This window comes from Sinocyclocheilus rhinocerous, unplaced genomic scaffold (assembly GCF_001515625.1).
Source record: "Sinocyclocheilus rhinocerous isolate Xijiao unplaced genomic scaffold, SAMN03320098_v1.1 scaffold82, whole genome shotgun sequence".
Lineage (NCBI taxonomy): Eukaryota > Metazoa > Chordata > Actinopteri > Cypriniformes > Cyprinidae > Sinocyclocheilus > Sinocyclocheilus rhinocerous.
The window spans coordinates 1000834-1020096 of NW_015644168.1; the positions used below are offsets into that span (position 1 = coordinate 1000834).

Sequence of the window (19263 nt, forward strand, 5' to 3'; positions counted from 1 at the left end):
AAAAAAAAAGAAAGTTTGTAATTGTATATGTATTCTATTATTTTAAAATAAATCACATTTAGGTATCTGCTCTTGAGTAATGTATTTTTTATTATTATTTCAAACAAGTAAGAAAGAAAGTGTAGTCAAGGGGATGTAAAAGAACATAAAAAAACAGATCTTTGCTTTTTTGGTCTAATGATTACTACAGCAAAGTTCCGTTTTCTACTATTAAATGTTTTTGTGTATATAGATTTTAGCCAATTTATGATCAAATGAATTGGTAATCATCCTCCCCAAGAAGCACATTTTCCCACCACAACAGTGAGATGGCACTAAGTTGCGAGGATGGACTCTCTCCACAATAACAAACAGGCGTTTGTCTGTACAGCTTCACCTTGGGTCCGGATGTTTTTATGACAAAGGAGTCTGTTTTGATGAAACACTGGGGGCTCTGATTGGCCCTCTTTGTTAAACATCACAAATAAGGGGTGGCGCGACCTCAAGCATTGCAGTGGAGGATTGGCATCTTTGTAATAAAAGCTAAAATTAACCATTTGCCCCTTCACAAAAAGGCATTTTTATGAAGTATGTATAAGGGGCGTGGTCTTCTTGTTTACAGCCATTGATTGGTCGCACTTGAAGTTGTACAGTTAGGGTGTGGCTTGGACCTTCACGATCTGCTGCTTTAAAATCATCGCTGCCTGGTGTGACAGAAATATCGCAATGAATAGATGTTCATCCGCCACCCACTCCTTCCTCTTCGTCTCCTTTCAACTGCGCATGTGCTCCAGTTAATAGAGACGTCTTCCTTCAGCCATGTCATAATCGATCGGAGCAGTATGTCACGCGATAATTCTCATGCTATTGTATCGATAGAGAATTACAAATATTCACATTCGAGACCAACCTATCTGCAACCCTTCATTATTCCAGGTTCTAGTAATAAAGTACACTAATAATGTAACTTGTCGCTGTATACAGTCTCCAGCAGAGGGCGCCGATGCATCATTTCATGACTCTTTCCCCACCAACTCCACTTTAAACGGATGATCACGAATTAAAACAATAATGACTTTTCAGTATTACACAACATTTTGTTTATCTTTTTTTTTTCTCTGAATGGACATGCTCGTTGATGTTGCTGTTCTTCCTCCAAAAAGCGTTGCCATCATTGTGCATTAAAAAATCCCCTCAATGCATTTGAAACGTATTTCATAGATACAATTTTAAAATACGCATAAAATCGTTTAAAAATAATACATTTCATATTATAGCCTACGGCTATTTCATCTGAGATGTTCTAATAATATCGCACTAGCCTACTTTCCGACAAAACAACAATATATACACATCAGTTCTGTTAACATGAACACAATACGAATCAAATACAAATTAAACAAATCAGAATCAGAATCAGAAGAGCTTTATTACCAAGTATGTTTACACACACAAGGAATTTGACTTGACGACAGGAGCTTCCAGTGTAGAAGAAAGTACAAACATAGTGCAGACATACATGATAGTGCAGACATACATAGGAATAACACAGTAGGGATGTAACATAACACTAATATAATAAAAAAAAAGAAAATACAAATTAATATATTAAGAGAATTCATTAATAGATAGTCTTGGTTCATGTTTTTAGGGGAAAAAAACACCCAAGAAATGTTTTTGTTTCTTCTACTAAACTCTACTAAACCTTTCAAGTAACAAACATCTTTTCACTGTTAAACACATCGACAATAAAGCAAAGAAGCATATTATAAACACAAGAAAAATTATAATAAAATACAATAAAAGTGGAAATAATATCAAAACACGTAAAGCAAATTTTAATAAAGATTGAATTAAATTTCAAGAGGGTTAATCCATATGTATGTTGTTTTTAATTGTTTTAACGATTAAAATAAAAAAATACATTTTTTTGAAAAGCCTGTAAAACATAATGAAACAAATCGATATTTGCGCTAAACTAAAACTTGGCTACAGAATTAGCTAACATATAATTACCCCAAAATTCTGTCTCTTTGTTTTGCATAAAGACACCACATTTAACAAAAAATTTTAAAAAGGATGAAATCTTCCTATAGGGACGAAATGTCTCAAATTCTGTATATAAACATTAAAGTTTTTGTAGCTATCAATATAACTGTATTACTTAATAGGTAAGGACATCATATCTTAAAAAGAAAGATATACACTTTCAATATATATTTCTGTAACTAAGGAAATACTGTAAACTGCACCTAATTTCACACCTCTAAAATGCCACTTATCCTGGTTTCCATGGTAACACCAACATTCTTTACGACAGCGTACTGCCGTGTTCTGACAGACCGGTGTCGTACGTTTTTGCAGAATCACCATGGCGTCTGTGTTGAAAGAGACTGCGGGGTTATATGAAACGTTGAAAGCCGAGTGGAATAAGAAGAATCCAAATCTTAATAAATGCGGTGAGATCCTGAGCAAGCTAAAGGTAGGATCAAAGATATATAACAACAATGATTCTCCTAAACTATAGAAATAGTCCGTTGTTGCAGGCTGATGAGCAGTTAGCATCGCTGCTATCCACAACTGTTCAGCCCGATTGATTCCTGTTTACCAACAAACAATGCATTATAGTGTTTGAGCTGATATATATCATACAGGCAGAGATGATTTTTAGTAAATTGTGTGAATTTGGGTTTGTTCAGCGCCAAATGACCAAGTTAGCTAGCAGATATAGAACCGAAACAGTAGAGATATAAAGTGACAGCTTGTGTGAAAGAATTTCATTTATACTCATTCACAGGTAACGTTACGACGTTTTTTTTTCTCCATTTTCCAAATTTTGTTATCTTGTATACTATTATTTAATATGTTGGTTATTATAAAAAAATTAATTCTCAGGTCTCTCAATTGACAGCTGTGAGGAACCGATTGGTATTAAATCTAACATTTTATGAACCTGAAAAAGAGGCATTCATAAAATGTTCATATTTCTTTTTTTCTGGTAGATATCTTTGCTAGAGTTGAACTTTCTACCAACTACTGGGACCAAGCTCACCAAACAACAGCTTATCCTTGCCAGTGAGTATTAATGACAATATTTTACTTATGTATGAAATTATTAATTTATGTGAAATGTTTTAATTATTTGTTATTAATATTTAAAAAAATTTTGTAGGAGATGTTTTGGAGATTGGAGCATTATGGAGCATTCTAAAGAAAGACATCCCATCCTTTGAACGCTACATGGCTCAGCTTAAGTGTTATTACTTTGATTACAAGTAATTTTTTCTTCTCTTTACTCACTATCACTCAGAATTGACTTAATATGGGCTAACAATAGTTGTGCTGAAATCACATATTGCCTACTACGCACTCAGTATGCTGTATGTTGGTATCTGTAGTGTGATGAAATGCAGCATTCAAAAGGACTGGACACGCATTGTACGCAGGCCATCACATATATACAGGAATATACAGGAATGTTTACAACATTACTGCATTTCTTTGAGAAATAGATTGGGATTCTGAATGCAGTTCTAGTTACATTTTCAACATGTTATACCCTGAATTGTTTTCCTGGCTTTTTCTTTGCTCCGGTTACAGTCTCGTCTCTTGTTAAATGTCACAGGGATGAGTTGCCCGAGTCAGCCTACAGGCACCAGTTGCTGGGTCTCAACTTGCTCTTCCTGCTGTCTCAGAACAGAGTGTCTGAGTTCCACACAGAGCTGGAAAGACTGAGCGCAAAAGACATCCAGACCAATGTCTACATCAGACATCCAGTTTCTTTAGAGCAGGTGTGGGACACTTTTCTTTTTTTTCTAGTTGCTTATTTTAAACAGCAGTGTCTGTTTTTTCCTACCTTTTTGTTCCTTTATTTCAGTATCTGATGGAGGGCAGTTACAACAAGGTCTTTCTTGCCAAAGGAAATATTCCTGCTGAGAGCTACACCTTCTTCATTGACATTCTTCTTGATACTATCCGGTAGGGGTTATTTCTAGTCTTATTGACTAAATGTAGATGATGAACTGTCATTTAAATGTTTTTTTGTTTTTGTTTGTAGAGATGAGATTGCAGGTTGTATAGAGAAAGCATACGAACAAATTCAGTTCAACGAGGCCACACGGGTGCTTTTCTTTTCCTCTCCGAAAAAGATGACAGAATATGCGAAGAAAGTAAGTCTGTCACAATCATGAATTTTGTGATTAGCTGTCATACAAACAATTGCAATTAATAATTTAATTCTATTTTGTTTGAATATGTAATCTTTATATATAATGTAATACTGAATTTTATAATAAAACAAGCCTATGTGATTTATTTAAAGAAGCACATTCATCCAAAAGGCATCCAAGATGTAGATGAGTTTCTTCATTTGGAACAGATTTGGAGAATTTTAGCATTCCATCACTTGCTCACCAATGGATCCTCTGCAGTGAATGGGTGCCGTCAGAGTGAGAGACCAAGCAGCTGATAAAAACATCACAGTAATCCACACGACTCCAGTCCATCAATTAATGTCTTGTCTTGTGAAGTGAAAAGCTGCATGTTTGTAAGAAACAAATCCATAATTAGAATGTTTTTAACTTCAAACCATTGCTTCTGGCTAAAATACAAGTCATATATCCATAACTTTCTCCAGTGAAAATGTTGTCTCTTTTGAGTCAGGAGAGAAATATGCACAGATCAAGCACCGTTAACAAGCAAAACAGTTGTAAACAAGTATGTTTGTGGCTTTTGATGAGAGAGGACAACAGGAGATGGACAGTAACACTGGAGAAAGCATTGTGTGGTTTGGCCAGAAAATTCCTTAAAGATGGAATTGTTTCTTACAATCGAGAAGCTTTTCACTTCACAATATGTTAATTGATGGACTAGAGAGAGTCATGTGGATTACTGAGACCTTTTTATCAGCTGTTTGGACTCCCATTCTGACGGCACCCATTCACTGCAGAGGACCCATTGGTGAGCAAGTGATGTAATGCTACATTTCTCCAAATCTGTTCTGATGAAGAAACAAACTCATCTACATCTTGGATGGCCTGAGGGCAAGTAAACATTATTATTTTATTGGATAGATGCTGATATGTTCATGGTCTGGCTTTTGTGCTCTGCAGAGAGGCTGGACCCAGAGTCCCGATGGATACTATTCATTCAGTACCCAGCATCAAAAGACAGAGGAAGTGACCATCCCTTCCACAGAACTGGCCCAACAAGTCATCGAGTACGCAAGGCAGCTGGAAATGATTGTGTAGTGCAGATATAGCAGCGTTTAGACACATGTATACATAAAGGTTCACGTTTGTTTATCCAAATCAAACCATTGTACAGTGGCCATATATCTGTACTCAGTTTAGACACAGGATGACACGGCTGCAAATAATGACTCTCAGAGGATGAGACCAGAACTCTTTAGCCTACAAGTTATTAATATCTACCCGTATCAGGGTCTCTCTGTATGATTGTCTGCTGAGTGCGTCAACCCTCCTGCATTACTGACGAACATCTAATGACTGGGTCTCAATGTTGGTTTTTTTTCTAAATAAACATTTAATATGTCTTATTTTGAATATTCACATGTTGTTCCTCTCAACAAGGATGGTTTTTATCAAGAGTGAGTTTGTGTAGAAATGTGAGGAAAATTGGCCTGGCTGGCATTGCCACAAGACACTTCTGGTGAATAAATGTTTTTCTGACTCTTTTATAAAATGCCTTCTGAAACTCTGTACATAATAATAAACAATATCAATAATAACGTTATCATTTATATTGTGTTAGATGCAGGAACTACTATGAAAATGTGTCGGTTTCAAATGCAAAAAAAAGTGAGGCAAGTAGTTAATTTGTTTTTTAAACTGATTAAATGTCATCTGAACTTTAACAGAAGGAGGTCAACATTTGTAATGGATGCTGTAGAGTGGCTCATAGTCTGCTTCATGTTCAGGCAAGACAACCAAGGTTAAGTCACAGATGCATTTAGATGCACGTTTGACTCCCCATCCTCTTAACATTTAGAGGCAGGTCAGCTTTCAAACAGTGTTTGCTGTACGTATGCTAGTGCCCCTCAGGATGTACTTTTGTCATGTTCATTTTTTATATATTTCATAGTTGCATTGTGTTTTGTTCTGGACTTGGCATATGCTTAGGCTGAGTTTTCTGGGGCATGGAGGAGACCTAGAATCTACAGTATCACTGCTTTTTGAATTAAAGCTACTTCTCCCAGCATGGAGAGCCACAGCTTCTGGATGTGTTTGTCCTCTGGTCTGGGCCAGTACTCCTCTAAGCAGACTGCAATAAGGTTGTATTCTTTGCGGTCTTGCCTTTGTTTGGCCCTTCATGCTGCTTTTCCAACTCCAGGTGAGGGAGGAACTTGTAGTGGTTTCGATCCTACAGTTGAGGGCAGAGTTCAGGGATTTCTGGATGGTTTTGGTGTCAGATCCCCGGGATTTAAACATCTGTTCGGTTTCATTCTCCTCTGTGCAGGGTTGACCTCTAATTGGGAAGCTGCTTTTGAGGATACTTTTGACAATACAGATGAGCCTCCTGTTTTATAAAGAAAAGAAAACCAAGAGAAATTTAATGCAAAACATGTCCAGGTTATATTTAACCCAATAAATCTAAAGAAAAAAGTATAAAGGACCCTTAGGATTGTGGCATTCAGTGTTGGGGGTAACGCATTACAAGTAACACGAGTTACGTAATCAGATTACTTTTTTCAAGTAACTAGTAAAGTAACGCATTACTTTTTAATTTACAAGAGAATATCTGAGTTACTTTTTCAAATAAGTAAGGCAAGCTACTTTTTTTTTCCAATTTATTGATTGACAGCTCTCCTGTCCCCATGTTGAGAGAAATCAGGTAAAAAGTAACGCAAAAGTAACGCAACGCATTACTTTCCATAAAAAGTAACTAAGTACCGTAATTCGTTACTTTTTTATGGAGTAACGCAATATTGTAATGCATTACTTTTAAAAGTAACTTTCCCCAACACTGGTGGCATTAATACCTGTATTCAAATGTATTGAAATTGTGCATTTTGCATTACATTTCATGACACAAGAGCACATCAGACAAAGAGTCAATCGGAGGAAAGTTTCCTTTTTTACTTTCTTTAATACTTCCTTGCATGCCCTTATTTTCACCCTCTTGAGTTTGCTGAGATGTGTGTCGCATGTTTTCTTGCACTTCAGCATGTTGGCTTTAAGTGGAGCTGGTGTCTTTTTGGTTGTAGCCTCAATTTCCCTCGGCTCTTCAGGCACAACGTGTGCTGTCTAATAAAAGATCTGCCCTTGTTAGCACAGACTTGAACCTTTCCACTCATGGATCCTGTTGAGGGCCTTTCCTCTCTGTAAGGTTTTAATTTAACAGTGTGTTACTGTGAATACAGCAGTCGACATGTTGGTTTGTTCATTATCTATCTCATTCATATGAGTTCTATAGATATATTCAAGTATTATATGAGAGAATGGGGCTTTTTATCCCAGAAACGATTTTTGGATTTTGTGCCAAAAGTCATTTTTTCCAGCAGTGGCTTTGTATGAAAGGTTCAAACATCTAGTTTGAAGCAGACCCTTGTGTGAATATCAAACCATATTCTGTATTAGTTTAAAAAAAAAAAACGTTTGAAACCAACAAACAAAACTAAAGCTAGTACTGAAAACACATTACTGTACACTCTAAAAAATGCTGGGTTAAATATAACCCAGCGCTGGGTTAAAAAGCGACAAACCCAGCTATTGGGTTGTTTTGAACCCAACTGCTGGGGCAAAACAACCCAACCGCTCGGTCAAAACAACCCAACCGCTGGGTCAAAACAACCCAATAGCTGGGTCAAAACAACCCAACCTCTGGGTCTTAAGTCTTCAGAACCAGAACATTATCACGTTACATTATCTCTACTGCTGTAATCTAAATTCAGTAAACTACTAAACTTTATATAGCATTTGTGAAAAATACAGTTTAAATAAGTACAAAATTTGTTGGAATATCTCCAGATAAAAGTGTATTAGAGAGATTTCATTTAGGAATTGATTATTCCTTAATTAGGTGTTGATTTTTGTTCATCTTATTATTCCAATTAAAATAACAACAATCATTTTATTTTTCGCGTAAAATGACTATATTTGAGACAAATGGCACCTGGAGAACATTATTAATAAAAAGCAGAAGAGTAGCAGAATAAAAAGAGAAGAGCTTTTGATTAATGATTGGTATTTATGTACACTCAGGCATTTTTGTGATTTGTATATTTGTTCTGATAAAAAAAAATGTAACCTATTTTTTAAAGAACAAATGTTATAGAAAAATAATAGCGATAATATAGGCTACGACTAATTTAACAACTAAACAGAGTAGGAATATTTGTCAATAATGCCAGTTTGCCGTTACCTTTGAACGAACTAAGAAACAAAAACACCTCCACAGAAATTCTAAAAATTCACTGTATTGATGATTCCTCAAATCATTTCCGTTCTTAAGCGAATGTTATATATTTTTTAACTGTAACAGATTTTTGAATTAAACCGCGCAAAAATTCGCGCGCAAACATTCCTTAGACAACTGATGATATATGACAATATATTATTAATTAAAATAGCAAACTATTTAACTTCATGTACTTTATCCAAATGATTGAACGGGAGCGAGACGGGCTGTTTATTTAAGAAAGGCTCGACGCTGGCGTGGCTGTTTATCAATGGTGGTTTTCGCGTAAAATGACTATATTTGAGATAAATGGCACCTGGAGAACATTATTAATAAAAAGCAGAAGAGTAGCAGAATAAAAAGAGAAGAGCTTTTGATTAATGGTTGGTATTTATGTACACTCAGGCATTTTTGTGATTTGTATATTTGTTCTGATAAAAAAAAATGTAACCTATTTTTTAAAGAACAAATGTTATAGAAAAATAATAGCGATAATATAGGCTACGACTAATTTAACAACTAAACAGAGTAGGAATATTTGTCAATAATGCCAGTTTGCCGTTACCTTTGAACGAACTAAGAAACAAAAACACCTCCACAGAAATTCTAAAAATTCACTGTATTGATGATTCCTCAAATCATTTCCGTTCTTAAGCGAATGTTATATATTTTTTAACTGTAACAGATTTTTGAATTAAACCGCGCAAAAATTCGCGCGCAAACATTCCTTAGACAACTGATGATATATGACAATATATTATTAATTAAAATAGCAAACTATTTAACTTCATGTACTTTATCCAAATGATTGAACGGGAGCGAGACGGGCTGTTTATTTAAGAAAGGCTCGACGCTGGCGTGGCTGTTTATCAATGGTGGGCCATCAGTGAACATGAATGGGGAGTTGGAGATGAATGGAGACTAGCTGCTGTGAATTCTGTCATGGCGTATAGAGCTGTATGGGAGCTGTCCAAGGTACTGAGGCGTTATCCATCGCGGATCTACACTAGATCAAACGAGTTTGTGCACTTATCACCGTGTTACTACTAGACTATTGATCATTTGCTATGTGTAAACATTTCTCTCTCTAACATTAGCAGTCACTCTCTCTTCAGTTTTGACAGTGGTGGCTGTTTATGCACATGGCCATTTATAGAAGCAAATCGCCCTGAATGTCCTGACAGCCACAAAACTGGTCCAATGCGACTCCCACTCGGGGACACAGTGTCCATCCACGGAAAATGGCTGCTGCACCCTCGAGCCCATCCGAAACCCTATGAAGGTGGACAGAGAAAGACAAGAAAATGAGAGCAGCGAGCGCAAGGAGTGAGTGAAAGAGAGACCGTGTGCGTGCGTATGTGAGCGAGAGTGTGAGGACGCGCGCGCGCGCGTGTGTGTGTGAGTGTGAGGACGCGCGCGCGCGCGAGAGTGTGTGTGTTCGGTAAGAAGGGGAATAAAAAAGACGAGAGACCGGGGGGCAGCCAGCTCGAAGCGGCGGGCAACACCGAGCCATGGAGGGCGAGTAAGTCCATGCATTTTTATTTGAGTAGAACAGACTGATTGATTTGCAGCACCTCTAATGGACTCTAAGATGCTCATAAACACTATTACGCAGCTATGGCTATCAACACTGTACACCATATTCTCCATATACATCCAACATTTGATGAATAACGCCAGTGAACGGGCCTCGGCTGAAGTGCACTAACGTACTTAAAACGCCTTCAATGCCGCGAGAAAGACGAACGGGGTGCAGTAAGAGACGGCTTTTTGTCTCGAAGATGATGATGGTGTGTGTGTGAGTGTGTGTGTGTGGAGGCTCCACGTATAATAACCACCAAATACATCCGTGAATTATAAAACGTGTCGCTCCAAATCGACGAAATATGGCGAGTTTTCTGGCGTCGGGAACTCACTGGCGGGATGGAGGCGGAGAGGGATGCTTTTATCAACGCGTCTCGAGTTTCATTATGATTTTTAAAGCCAAACTTTATGAATGAAATGTGATTTTTCTCTCACCCCCTCCTCCTCTTCCTCTTCATGTCTCCCCCTCCCCCTCGCGCTTCTCTTCGTCTTCTTCTTCTTGTCCATATCCTCCTTTCACCCACTCATCTGCCCATTGAATTTGCCGCGCTGTAGCATATATGTGGTTTTATTCATTCATAAAACAGCGGGATGAACGAATGAGTGCGCGTGAACGCGTGTCGATACGGTGCTGCAATGGCTTATAATAACTGATGCCGTTTAATAACACAAACGGGACTCTGAATCAAAATGGATGTGATTTCATAGCGTTTATTGTAATGGAGCTTGTCGGACTGGAAACCCGCTATCAGGGCCTTGTATGGCGAATGGGCGCGTTCATTGATACATCTCAACTCTTCATCTCCCACCCTCTTCCTCATCATCTCCACACATTTCATTCCCCGCAGGCCATTCATTTATTTACGATTTCCTTCGTTGTGCTACTCCCCCATATGGAGCCATTATGCTCTTTGTTGTTTTATGTCGGTTTCATTGTAAATGCGGAACGACTGTATTAAAGACTTTTCTACAGAAATGAGCGATGGCTGGAAACGTGTGATTAGATTTTCCTCGCCCACGTGACCGTCCATTAAAAAACCCTCTCATTCTTATAATCGCGCTTCACTGTTTATATATTTCCTATAGTTTAGGGAATACACAAAGCGCACGTGACGTTGTGATTTAAGCTCATTCAATCCATTTAACACGATAAACCAGTCCTTGCAACCATGCCACACCATCTTGTCTCAAGGAATCATTCAAAATTATATTAAAGGGCGATTTTTGGAATATCAAGCATAAAATGTCCCTGTTACCTGACGGTTATCACTAAAATGGGCGTCTTGACCAATCAAATCTCACCTGTCTCTGTCACAGCAGAACTAGGCGGGGGAGCGGCCCGCCCTTTTCTAGCGAATCAGAAACGTTCTCAGCCTGTCAGTCCTTTCGAGAGCTCGGGGCGGAGTTTTGGAAAGGGGGCGTGTCATATTCATTGTCTACTGTATGGCTAAATCTTGCGAATGGATGTTGCCAAAAGGGGTGAAATCAATTGCACCTTTAACGTCAGCATAAAAATTAACCACATTTACTAAACGTTAAATGTATGTTATGGGCCCTATTGTGGCACACATTAATTATCAGTGATATTTTAACAAATAACTTGCTCCACCTCTGAAATGACTCTTCATTTGGACTAACTTCATCATCTTGGCGTGGGCAGGGAAAAGAGCCAAACATGTTTCATCCAGTCCCCTCCAGTCACGTGTCTGCTGCTAGCTGTGACCATCACATCAACCATATTGTAGCAAAAGACTGTGAGGTGCATTTCCTTCCAAATCCCCAATCTCCAGACTAACCTTGCTTGCATTTGGCTTGAACCGGCTGGCTTTAAGTTTTCAACACTGAAAAAAAAGGACGATTGTACAGGTTAAAGGCATTTCACTACTAACTACTTCCAAAATGTCAGTCAACATGAAATCAAAACTGAACTTTACTTTTTTTAATGCGTGTTCTTTGATGGCCAGTTCATTAGTGCATGCTATTTCTATTAATAAAATCTTTCTTTTTTTACAGATGTAATGTAACTTGCTCATTGTCTGAAACATCCTTTCTTTTTTATGATGCATTAACGTCCACTTTTCATGATCTAATAAACTTCAAATGCATAAAATCCAATGTCCCACCTCACCATTATTCTAATTGAATATTTAGTTTCACTCGGAAATATGTCCAGAAAGATTACAGAAGCAAAATGGTTTATGAACGTCATCATTTCAGTGGATATTGCAGGCCAATAATAGTACTTCCTTACACATCTTCACTCTGCATCTCTGTGTCTTTTCCCTATTAATTGTCAGTTACCTTCATTTTGAGGCTATTTTGATATTTTATACTGATGGTTGTATTTTCTTCTTTAATTGTCTATGTCTCAAAGTCTGTGTTTGTGCGTGTGGGTGTGTGTGTGTGTGTGTGTTTGCACTCAGCTGGCTAGTGCACTCACTGCTTTCACTTCCCTAACAGTGTGCGTGTCCGAGCGGTGGTGATGACACGTGACGATTCTAGCGGTGGCTGGGTGCCCCTTGGAGGTGGCGGCCTCAGTCATGTGATCATATGTAAGGGGCGGAGCTCTGAAGGTCGTGGGCGGAGAGAGTACGTCATACGTGGAGAACGGCTACGCGATCGAGCAGTGAGTGTGTGCGTGTGTGTTCATGCCTGTCTTTGAGTGCACTGATGTTCCCTCAGCCTGACAGTCCTGGTAGTTCGGGTAATCTGGTAGTTGCCCTCACGAGTGGCCCACGAGTGACCCGCCTGTCTCTTTTTTTTTCGTGCAGCCTGTGCTGGAATGCGCCATTCAAAAGGGTCTGGTCTACAACAAGGTGAACCCCATCTTCCATCATTGGCGTGTGGAGGAGAGGAAGTTTGGTCTGACCTTCCAGAGTCCAGCTGACGCCATCTCCTTCGAGAGGGGGCTTCAAAGTGTCCTTGAGAAGCTGGACAGAGGTACAGAAGCAGCAAAAGATAGTGAACAGGAAGCTGGAGTGAAAGAATTTAATGTAGTTTAGAGGTTTAAAGCCAAATAACCCTGTTGTTCTGGCCTCTAAACATACCAGTACAGTGAAGAAGACAATGCCATGCAAGGATATTGCTAATGTGTCTAATGTGAACTCCTATTTTCTTTCTTGAAATGTATTTATGATAAACCAGAATCTGTTTTTTGTTTTTTTTTTCCCTGCAGGATCTGACTCGCCATCCTCCTCGACACCTGAAGAGGGCGACACTGAGGATGACGGTCAAGCAGTGAGTGTTTTTATCAAATCAAAGTGCTTCAAAGTATCTGGTTCATCTTTGTGTCTGTCTCAGAATTACTTCGTGCCTAGATACTCATGAAGTCACGACAGACATTGAAGTCAATAAATCAAAATTGACTATTTATTTTCCTATGTGTTTCTGGTCTTATTGTGCACGATTCACCGGTGCATGTCATTCCAAAGAAAATTGTCTTTGTGATAATCAGAACTAATCAAAATGTAATAACTTGCTTTGCCGTTTCCTTTCTAAAATCTTGACAATAATTTAGTTTCTTTTTTTGAATGCTATTCAAATGAAGTCAAAGCAGAATTAGTGAATGACTCATTCATAAAACAAGAAAATCCAAACTACACATGTACACCTTCTATCCTCCATCTTGTTGCGTAAGCATGAGGTGGTTCTGCATGTTCGATGACTTGCAGTCTGTCTCAGTCTCATACAGGGAGTGAGTCGTCATCCAACAGCAGAAAAGAGATGCTGCCCAAACCCATTACCATTGTGACCAGTGAGTCGTCCTCCACCTGTTTTGTGCGCTCCACAGAGGAGTTTGCATATGGGACAGGGCACGCCTGCACGACGCAGACCCCAGCCCAGGTAAAGGATTCACATTGCTTGAAAGTTGATTTTGGTATGTCTGTCAATGCTGTGTCCATGTTCAAAAAGGGATAAATCAATAAGAAATTGTAAGGGTGTATTCACACCTGTCTTGTTTGGTTCAATTGAATCGAACTCAAGTTTGTTTCCCCCCTTGGTGCAGATCTTTTGGGCAGGTGTGAATACAGCAATTGCACTCAGGTGTGGACCAAACAACCGTACCAAGACCAAGCTGAAGAGGTGGTCTCGGTCCGGTTCCAAATTAACTCTGGTATAGTTGAATGGATGAACCTATGAATGGATGACCTTAGTACACGTTTAGTACATGTTTGGTCCGTACCTGCCCAAAAGATCCGCACCAAGGGGGGAAACGAACTTGAGTTCGAATTCAATCGAACCAAACAAGACAGGTGTGAATACACCCTTGCAATTTCTGGTTCAGTTGCAAAAGGGGCAGTGTGAAAGCAAACCACACCAAACAAAAAAAAACAAAAAAATCAACATTGTATTTGTTCCGGATCAAAGCAAGTGAACTAGTGGACTTTCTTGGTGTGAATACACCCATCCATGTATGAATGAAGTGCATGTTTATTGTATTTTTGAATTTCTCTCACCGCAGATCCACACCCGACCTGCCCAGCACCAGCTCACCCAAGTTACCGCCATTTTGAACCCTCCGGCGCCCCCTCCGCCTGGGGTACGCACGGCTACGAGGACTACCGCCGCGCTGGTGCTACACGGACCAAGGTGGGCGGGCTGACGGGGGGCGTGGTGGTGGGTGGCGGCCAGGACAAGTCGGAGCTCTGCGTGGTGCGCTTCGAGAAGGAACTGGCTGGCGTGGGCACCACGGGCTGCGAGGTCACCGTCATGCTGGACACCAAAGGCTCTCAGCTCAACTCTTCGCCCACCTGCATGCCCAACGCCATGCCGGGAGTGCCGTCGGCCAGCGGCTCCCCACAGGAGACGGGCAAAGGCTCGCCCTCTCCCTGCTGCATTCAATCGAACCAAACAAGACAGGTGTGAATACACCCTTGCAATTTCTGGTTCAGTTGCAAAAGGGGCAGTGTGAAAGCAAACCACACCAAACAAAAAAAAACAAAAAAATCAACATTGTATTTGTTCCGGATCAAAGCAAGTGAACTAGTGGACTTTCTTGGTGTGAATACACCCATCCATGTATGAATGAAGTGCATGTTTATTGTATTTTTGAATTTCTCTCACCGCAGATCCACACCCGACCTGCCCAGCACCAGCTCACCCAAGTTACCGCCATTTTGAACCCTCCGGCGCCCCCTCCGCCTCCTCCAGCTCCCCCGACCCCCCCGCTCCTGTCCGCAGGGCTCCTCCTCCTGCTCGTCGCGCTGCGTGTACTGCCGCTCCGTCTTCAGCGCCTCCGAGAATGGACGGGGCCGCTGCCGGGACGCTCCCGACCCGGCACTACACTGCTTGCGCCAGTGGACGTGTGTGTGGTGCGCAGAGAGCCTGCTCTACCACTGCATGTCGGACTCCGAGGGCGAGTTCTGGGAGCCGTGCTCGTGCGAGGACTCGATGGGCGGCCGGCCACACGTGCTGTGCTGCGCCCGCTGGATGGCGCTGTTGGTGCTGTCTCTTTTCGTGCCCTGCATGTGCTGCTACCTGCCCCTGCGCGTATGCCTGCGCTGTGGGGAGAGATGCGGCTGCTGCGGAGGAAAGCACAAGGCCGTGCGATGAGGCCTGACCGGGGGGAGGGCGCGTGGGCGGAGCTTATTGTGACGGGACGGGAGCACAAAGATGAGGAACAGCCGTAGAGCCAGATCTCCTACATAAACCTTCACGATAATATCCCCTCGCCCCCTCCGAGGCCGTCTGCTGCATTCCGCTCTTTCTATTCTCTGCTCTGACCCTTCACGCTCGTACAGGCGGTGGGTGCATGGGTTCGGGGAGATCGCTCTCTGATTTGCTGGTCGTTGGGGTCAGGGGTCGTCTCCGGGAGGTGGGGAGTGAATGGGGATCAGTGATGTGTAAACAATTGTTTTGTTTTTTTTCTCTTGGGTTTTATTTTTTATTTAATTTAGGGAGAATATATGAGATGCAAAATGTTTATAGCTATGGTTATAAGACCTTTTTTTTGGAGTATCTAATTTTACTTGAACTACTGAAAGATATTTTTTGCAATTGAGTTAATGAATACACTCCCCTTGTACCTCTAAGTTACTGAGTTTTACCTCAAAGTCCAGAGGAGAGGAAGGCAGATAAACTTATTTCGGGGACTGTGTGCTGTGGTGAGGTTTTGTATATGGTCTTTGCGGTAGGTTTTTCACGCACGTTCGGCCAGAACATATCTGTGAAGGAGAACATGTTGATGTCGTATCACTTTTAGTTGTTTGAGAACAGGGAACGTGAACGGTCTGATTGAGGGCAGTTTCACCAAAACCACCTCTTTCACCACATACATGCTCATTCTTCTGTCAAGAGAGTATAGTTGTATTGAACTTGCCAGCAACCAAGAATGTTGCCTATATTTGAAGTATAGACCAAAAACGTGGAGAGATAATCTAGACGTGAATCTGCCGAACATTTGCGCAGCAAATGTGAACCGAGGCCTTGAAATGTAGTTGTACACACCACCAAAAATACAGTGCAATTAGTTATTAGTAAGAAGTAAAGAATAAAAGAGCAAAGGCTTGTTGTGTGTGACACAACATTTTAACTTTATCTGTCCGTATGGCAACAAGAGAAGTACTCAATCATTAACTATAACGAGTTACAACGCACCTCGCGTGTGCTTTTGTGTTGCTAAACAACGCAAAAGCAACGAAGTGACAGGACATTTTGTCTGGGTAGCCCCGCCCACAGTGAAATCCCATTGGTCCAAAAACATCAGCTACGTTCTGACTGGTTGTGACTGTGTTACAGTATATCATTTTGTTTTCACTGTGGACAGGCAAATGACTTGACGCTGAAAACTTCGTTGTCTGGCTAAAGGACGCAAGAATTTAGACCAATCAGTTCAAACACTGCCTGGCATAACGGTTTGGACCTCAAAGTGTTAAGAAACATTGCTTTAAATATCTCGAAGCTGCTATTTCAACTCCCCTAAACTTGTCTTACCTCGCTGCCCTTACCACAGCCCTGTAGTCAATGTTTGAGTTAGGAAGACAATGCCTCTTAATTACGATATATATGATGGGGAAGAACTAACGTCCAAACTCCAAGAGGTTTCTCCATCAATGTTGTATTAACTGTTCATTAGAGTCACTTTAAAAGAAAAGGGTTTTACAGCAAGATGAACCACTGGACCATTCAATCTGCACACATGCATTGTATTTCATTGTCCATCTGGACTCATTTCAGTCCATTTTCAAAGACGTGAAACATTCTCTCTCACTCACACACACACACTCACTCTTTATGGGCAGAATATTAGACATGAGTAGGGAAACACAAAAAGACCCAAAAATAGCACTGGGAAAAAAAGAGAACTTTGTGAGATGAGACCACCCTTGAGGGCCCTAGTCATACATCCTATTAATAAATGTGCCTTTTGATTTATTTAACCAATAACCTATAATTTCTAAATAACGACGTACCTAAATACTCATTTTCTTTTCCAGGTTGATTATTTCTGCCAATGTGCATATTTTAATATGTATGTGTCTATTAGTTTGAAAAGTAATCAATGGAAAATATTACCTGTTTATATATTTATTGAGATATTTATTATAATTCTTTATTTATTTTTGGAGACGGGGTTTTTTTTTTTTTGCTGTCTTACTTCTCTGACTTTGTGCCAATTTGCTGCTTTGAGGTGTTACATATCGTGGGTTTGTATCATTAATTAAACCCTAACTCTATATTTTAATGAAAAGTTTGCACTCTGAATCGTGTTTATGTACACTAATTGTGGGACGGCATCATTCAGCATTCACTCATAACCACAATATCAGTCTGGTGTATTAGAGCACAAGACAGCAATAGTGCATTGTGCTCCATTCAAACATCCAGTTGGAATAGGCCGAATTTCATGAAGAAATGTCTACGTCATATTTCTCCCTATTTTCAAAGGAAACACATAAGAATTTATATTTTGCATAAAGAAAAGTCAATTAATATTTTCACGACAATAAGTAATTGGAGTAAGTTTGTTAAGTTTACGGTTTAAGAGTAAAGGAAATTCCGTGCAGACAATATTTTTCAAATTAATATCAATAGAAATGAAATTAAAAATCTGTGTATTATATTTAACAAACGCTACCTATATATTCATGTAATTTAAATAATTGTATTACAGTGGTCCAAATTACAAACTACAGAGAATTGGAAGGAGGATGTGCTTGATTGTCAGGAAAATAATGTAAAAAAAATAATTTTCTTGAAATAAGAACCAGACGATTTCTGACAGTTCTGTTTGATATACAGTGGGTACGGAAAGTATTCAGACCCCCTTAAATTTTTCACTCTTTGTTATATTGCAGCCATTTGCTAAAATCATTTAAGTTAATTTTTTATCACTCTGACCACTAGGCGGAGCCAATTATCACCACGCGCATTCTTGATTGTCCACAAGGGGGCGCTTCAGTCAGGACTCAATTAAAGGCAAGTAGAAGAATTACATCAAGAGAGTTTTCACATTTATTTGAAAATGTAATGGAGAAAATATAAACACAGAGGAGCTGAATGGACAGAAAAGGTCTTAAAGTGTGAGCGTGTACCCATGTGTGAGCTCAGGACAGCTGCTGGCGCTTGTGTTTTAGGATCTCCGTCGAGGTGAGAGTCGGGTCTTTATTACAGATGCCACAATGATAGACCCTAGTCAGACCTGATGAAGATGATGAGGACGTTTGTACACTTTTAGACTGAAAAAAACAAAAACATTTACTATGCAGAACTGATTAGTGATATTCAAATCTAGAATATTCAAATACAGTGTATCTGCCAAATCATTTTCAAAATCTACAGCCAGCCTAATTAATGGATAAGAAAGTCATAGTGGAAAATGTTTTCACATTTTTGTGAATACTGAGCAAACATTTTGTTTTTTACATGTATTTATTTCAGCTATTTATGTATGTCTCATTTTCCATAATTAAATAACTTACCGGGATGATGTATTTTTGTAAGCCAAAACATGGAAATGAGTTAGCATTTTTGCATTTCGGATTTAATTGTCCTGAAGTCAGTGGGTAGCTAAATGCCTGAAATAAGGTGGCGAACACAAGCTTAAAGGGGTCATATGACGTTGCTAAAAAAGAACATTGAAATGTGTTTATGCGGTTTAAGGTTAAAAAAACACATTATTTTCCACATACTGTACATTATTGTTGCTCCTCTATGCCCCGCCTTTCTGAAACACGTCGATTTTTACAAAGCTCATCGGTCCGAAAAGCGAGGTGTGCTCTGATTGGTCAGCTATTCAGTGCGTTGTGATTGGCCGAATACCTCAAGCATGTGACAGAAATG

At 39.8% G+C, this 19263-nt stretch overlaps 2 protein-coding genes and 1 long non-coding RNA gene across 4 annotated transcripts in view; 2 read left to right on the forward strand and 1 right to left on the reverse strand.

Moving 5' to 3' along the window:
- The first annotated feature begins 2291 nt into the window (after positions 1 to 2291).
- On the forward strand, positions 2292 to 5677 carry psmd8 (proteasome 26S subunit, non-ATPase 8). The gene is made up of 7 exons (XM_016575729.1): positions 2292 to 2461; positions 2982 to 3054; positions 3152 to 3254; positions 3605 to 3770; positions 3857 to 3957; positions 4037 to 4148; positions 5091 to 5677. The coding sequence occupies exons 1-7, from the start codon at positions 2351 to 2353 to the stop codon at positions 5226 to 5228; spliced, it is 804 nt and encodes a 267-aa protein (XP_016431215.1). The 5' UTR covers positions 2292 to 2350; the 3' UTR covers positions 5229 to 5677.
- Positions 5678 to 9650: 3973 nt separating this feature from the next.
- On the forward strand, positions 9651 to 14847 carry LOC107758047 (sprouty-related, EVH1 domain-containing protein 3-like). The gene is given in 7 exon segments (XM_016575688.1): positions 9651 to 9919; positions 12442 to 12607; positions 12753 to 12921; positions 13157 to 13218; positions 13663 to 13824; positions 14444 to 14518; positions 14521 to 14847. Coding segments are annotated over 7 exon segments (972 nt in total). The 5' UTR covers positions 9651 to 9908.
- Positions 14848 to 18512: 3665 nt separating this feature from the next.
- The window catches only part of LOC107758057 (uncharacterized), a 3687-nt gene continuing 2936 nt past the window's right edge, over positions 18513 to 19263 (reverse strand). For both annotated transcript variants that reach the window (XR_001641986.1, XR_001641985.1), the window contains exon 5: positions 18513 to 18659. This is a non-coding gene — a long non-coding RNA (uncharacterized LOC107758057). The remainder of the gene's footprint in view (positions 18660 to 19263) is intronic.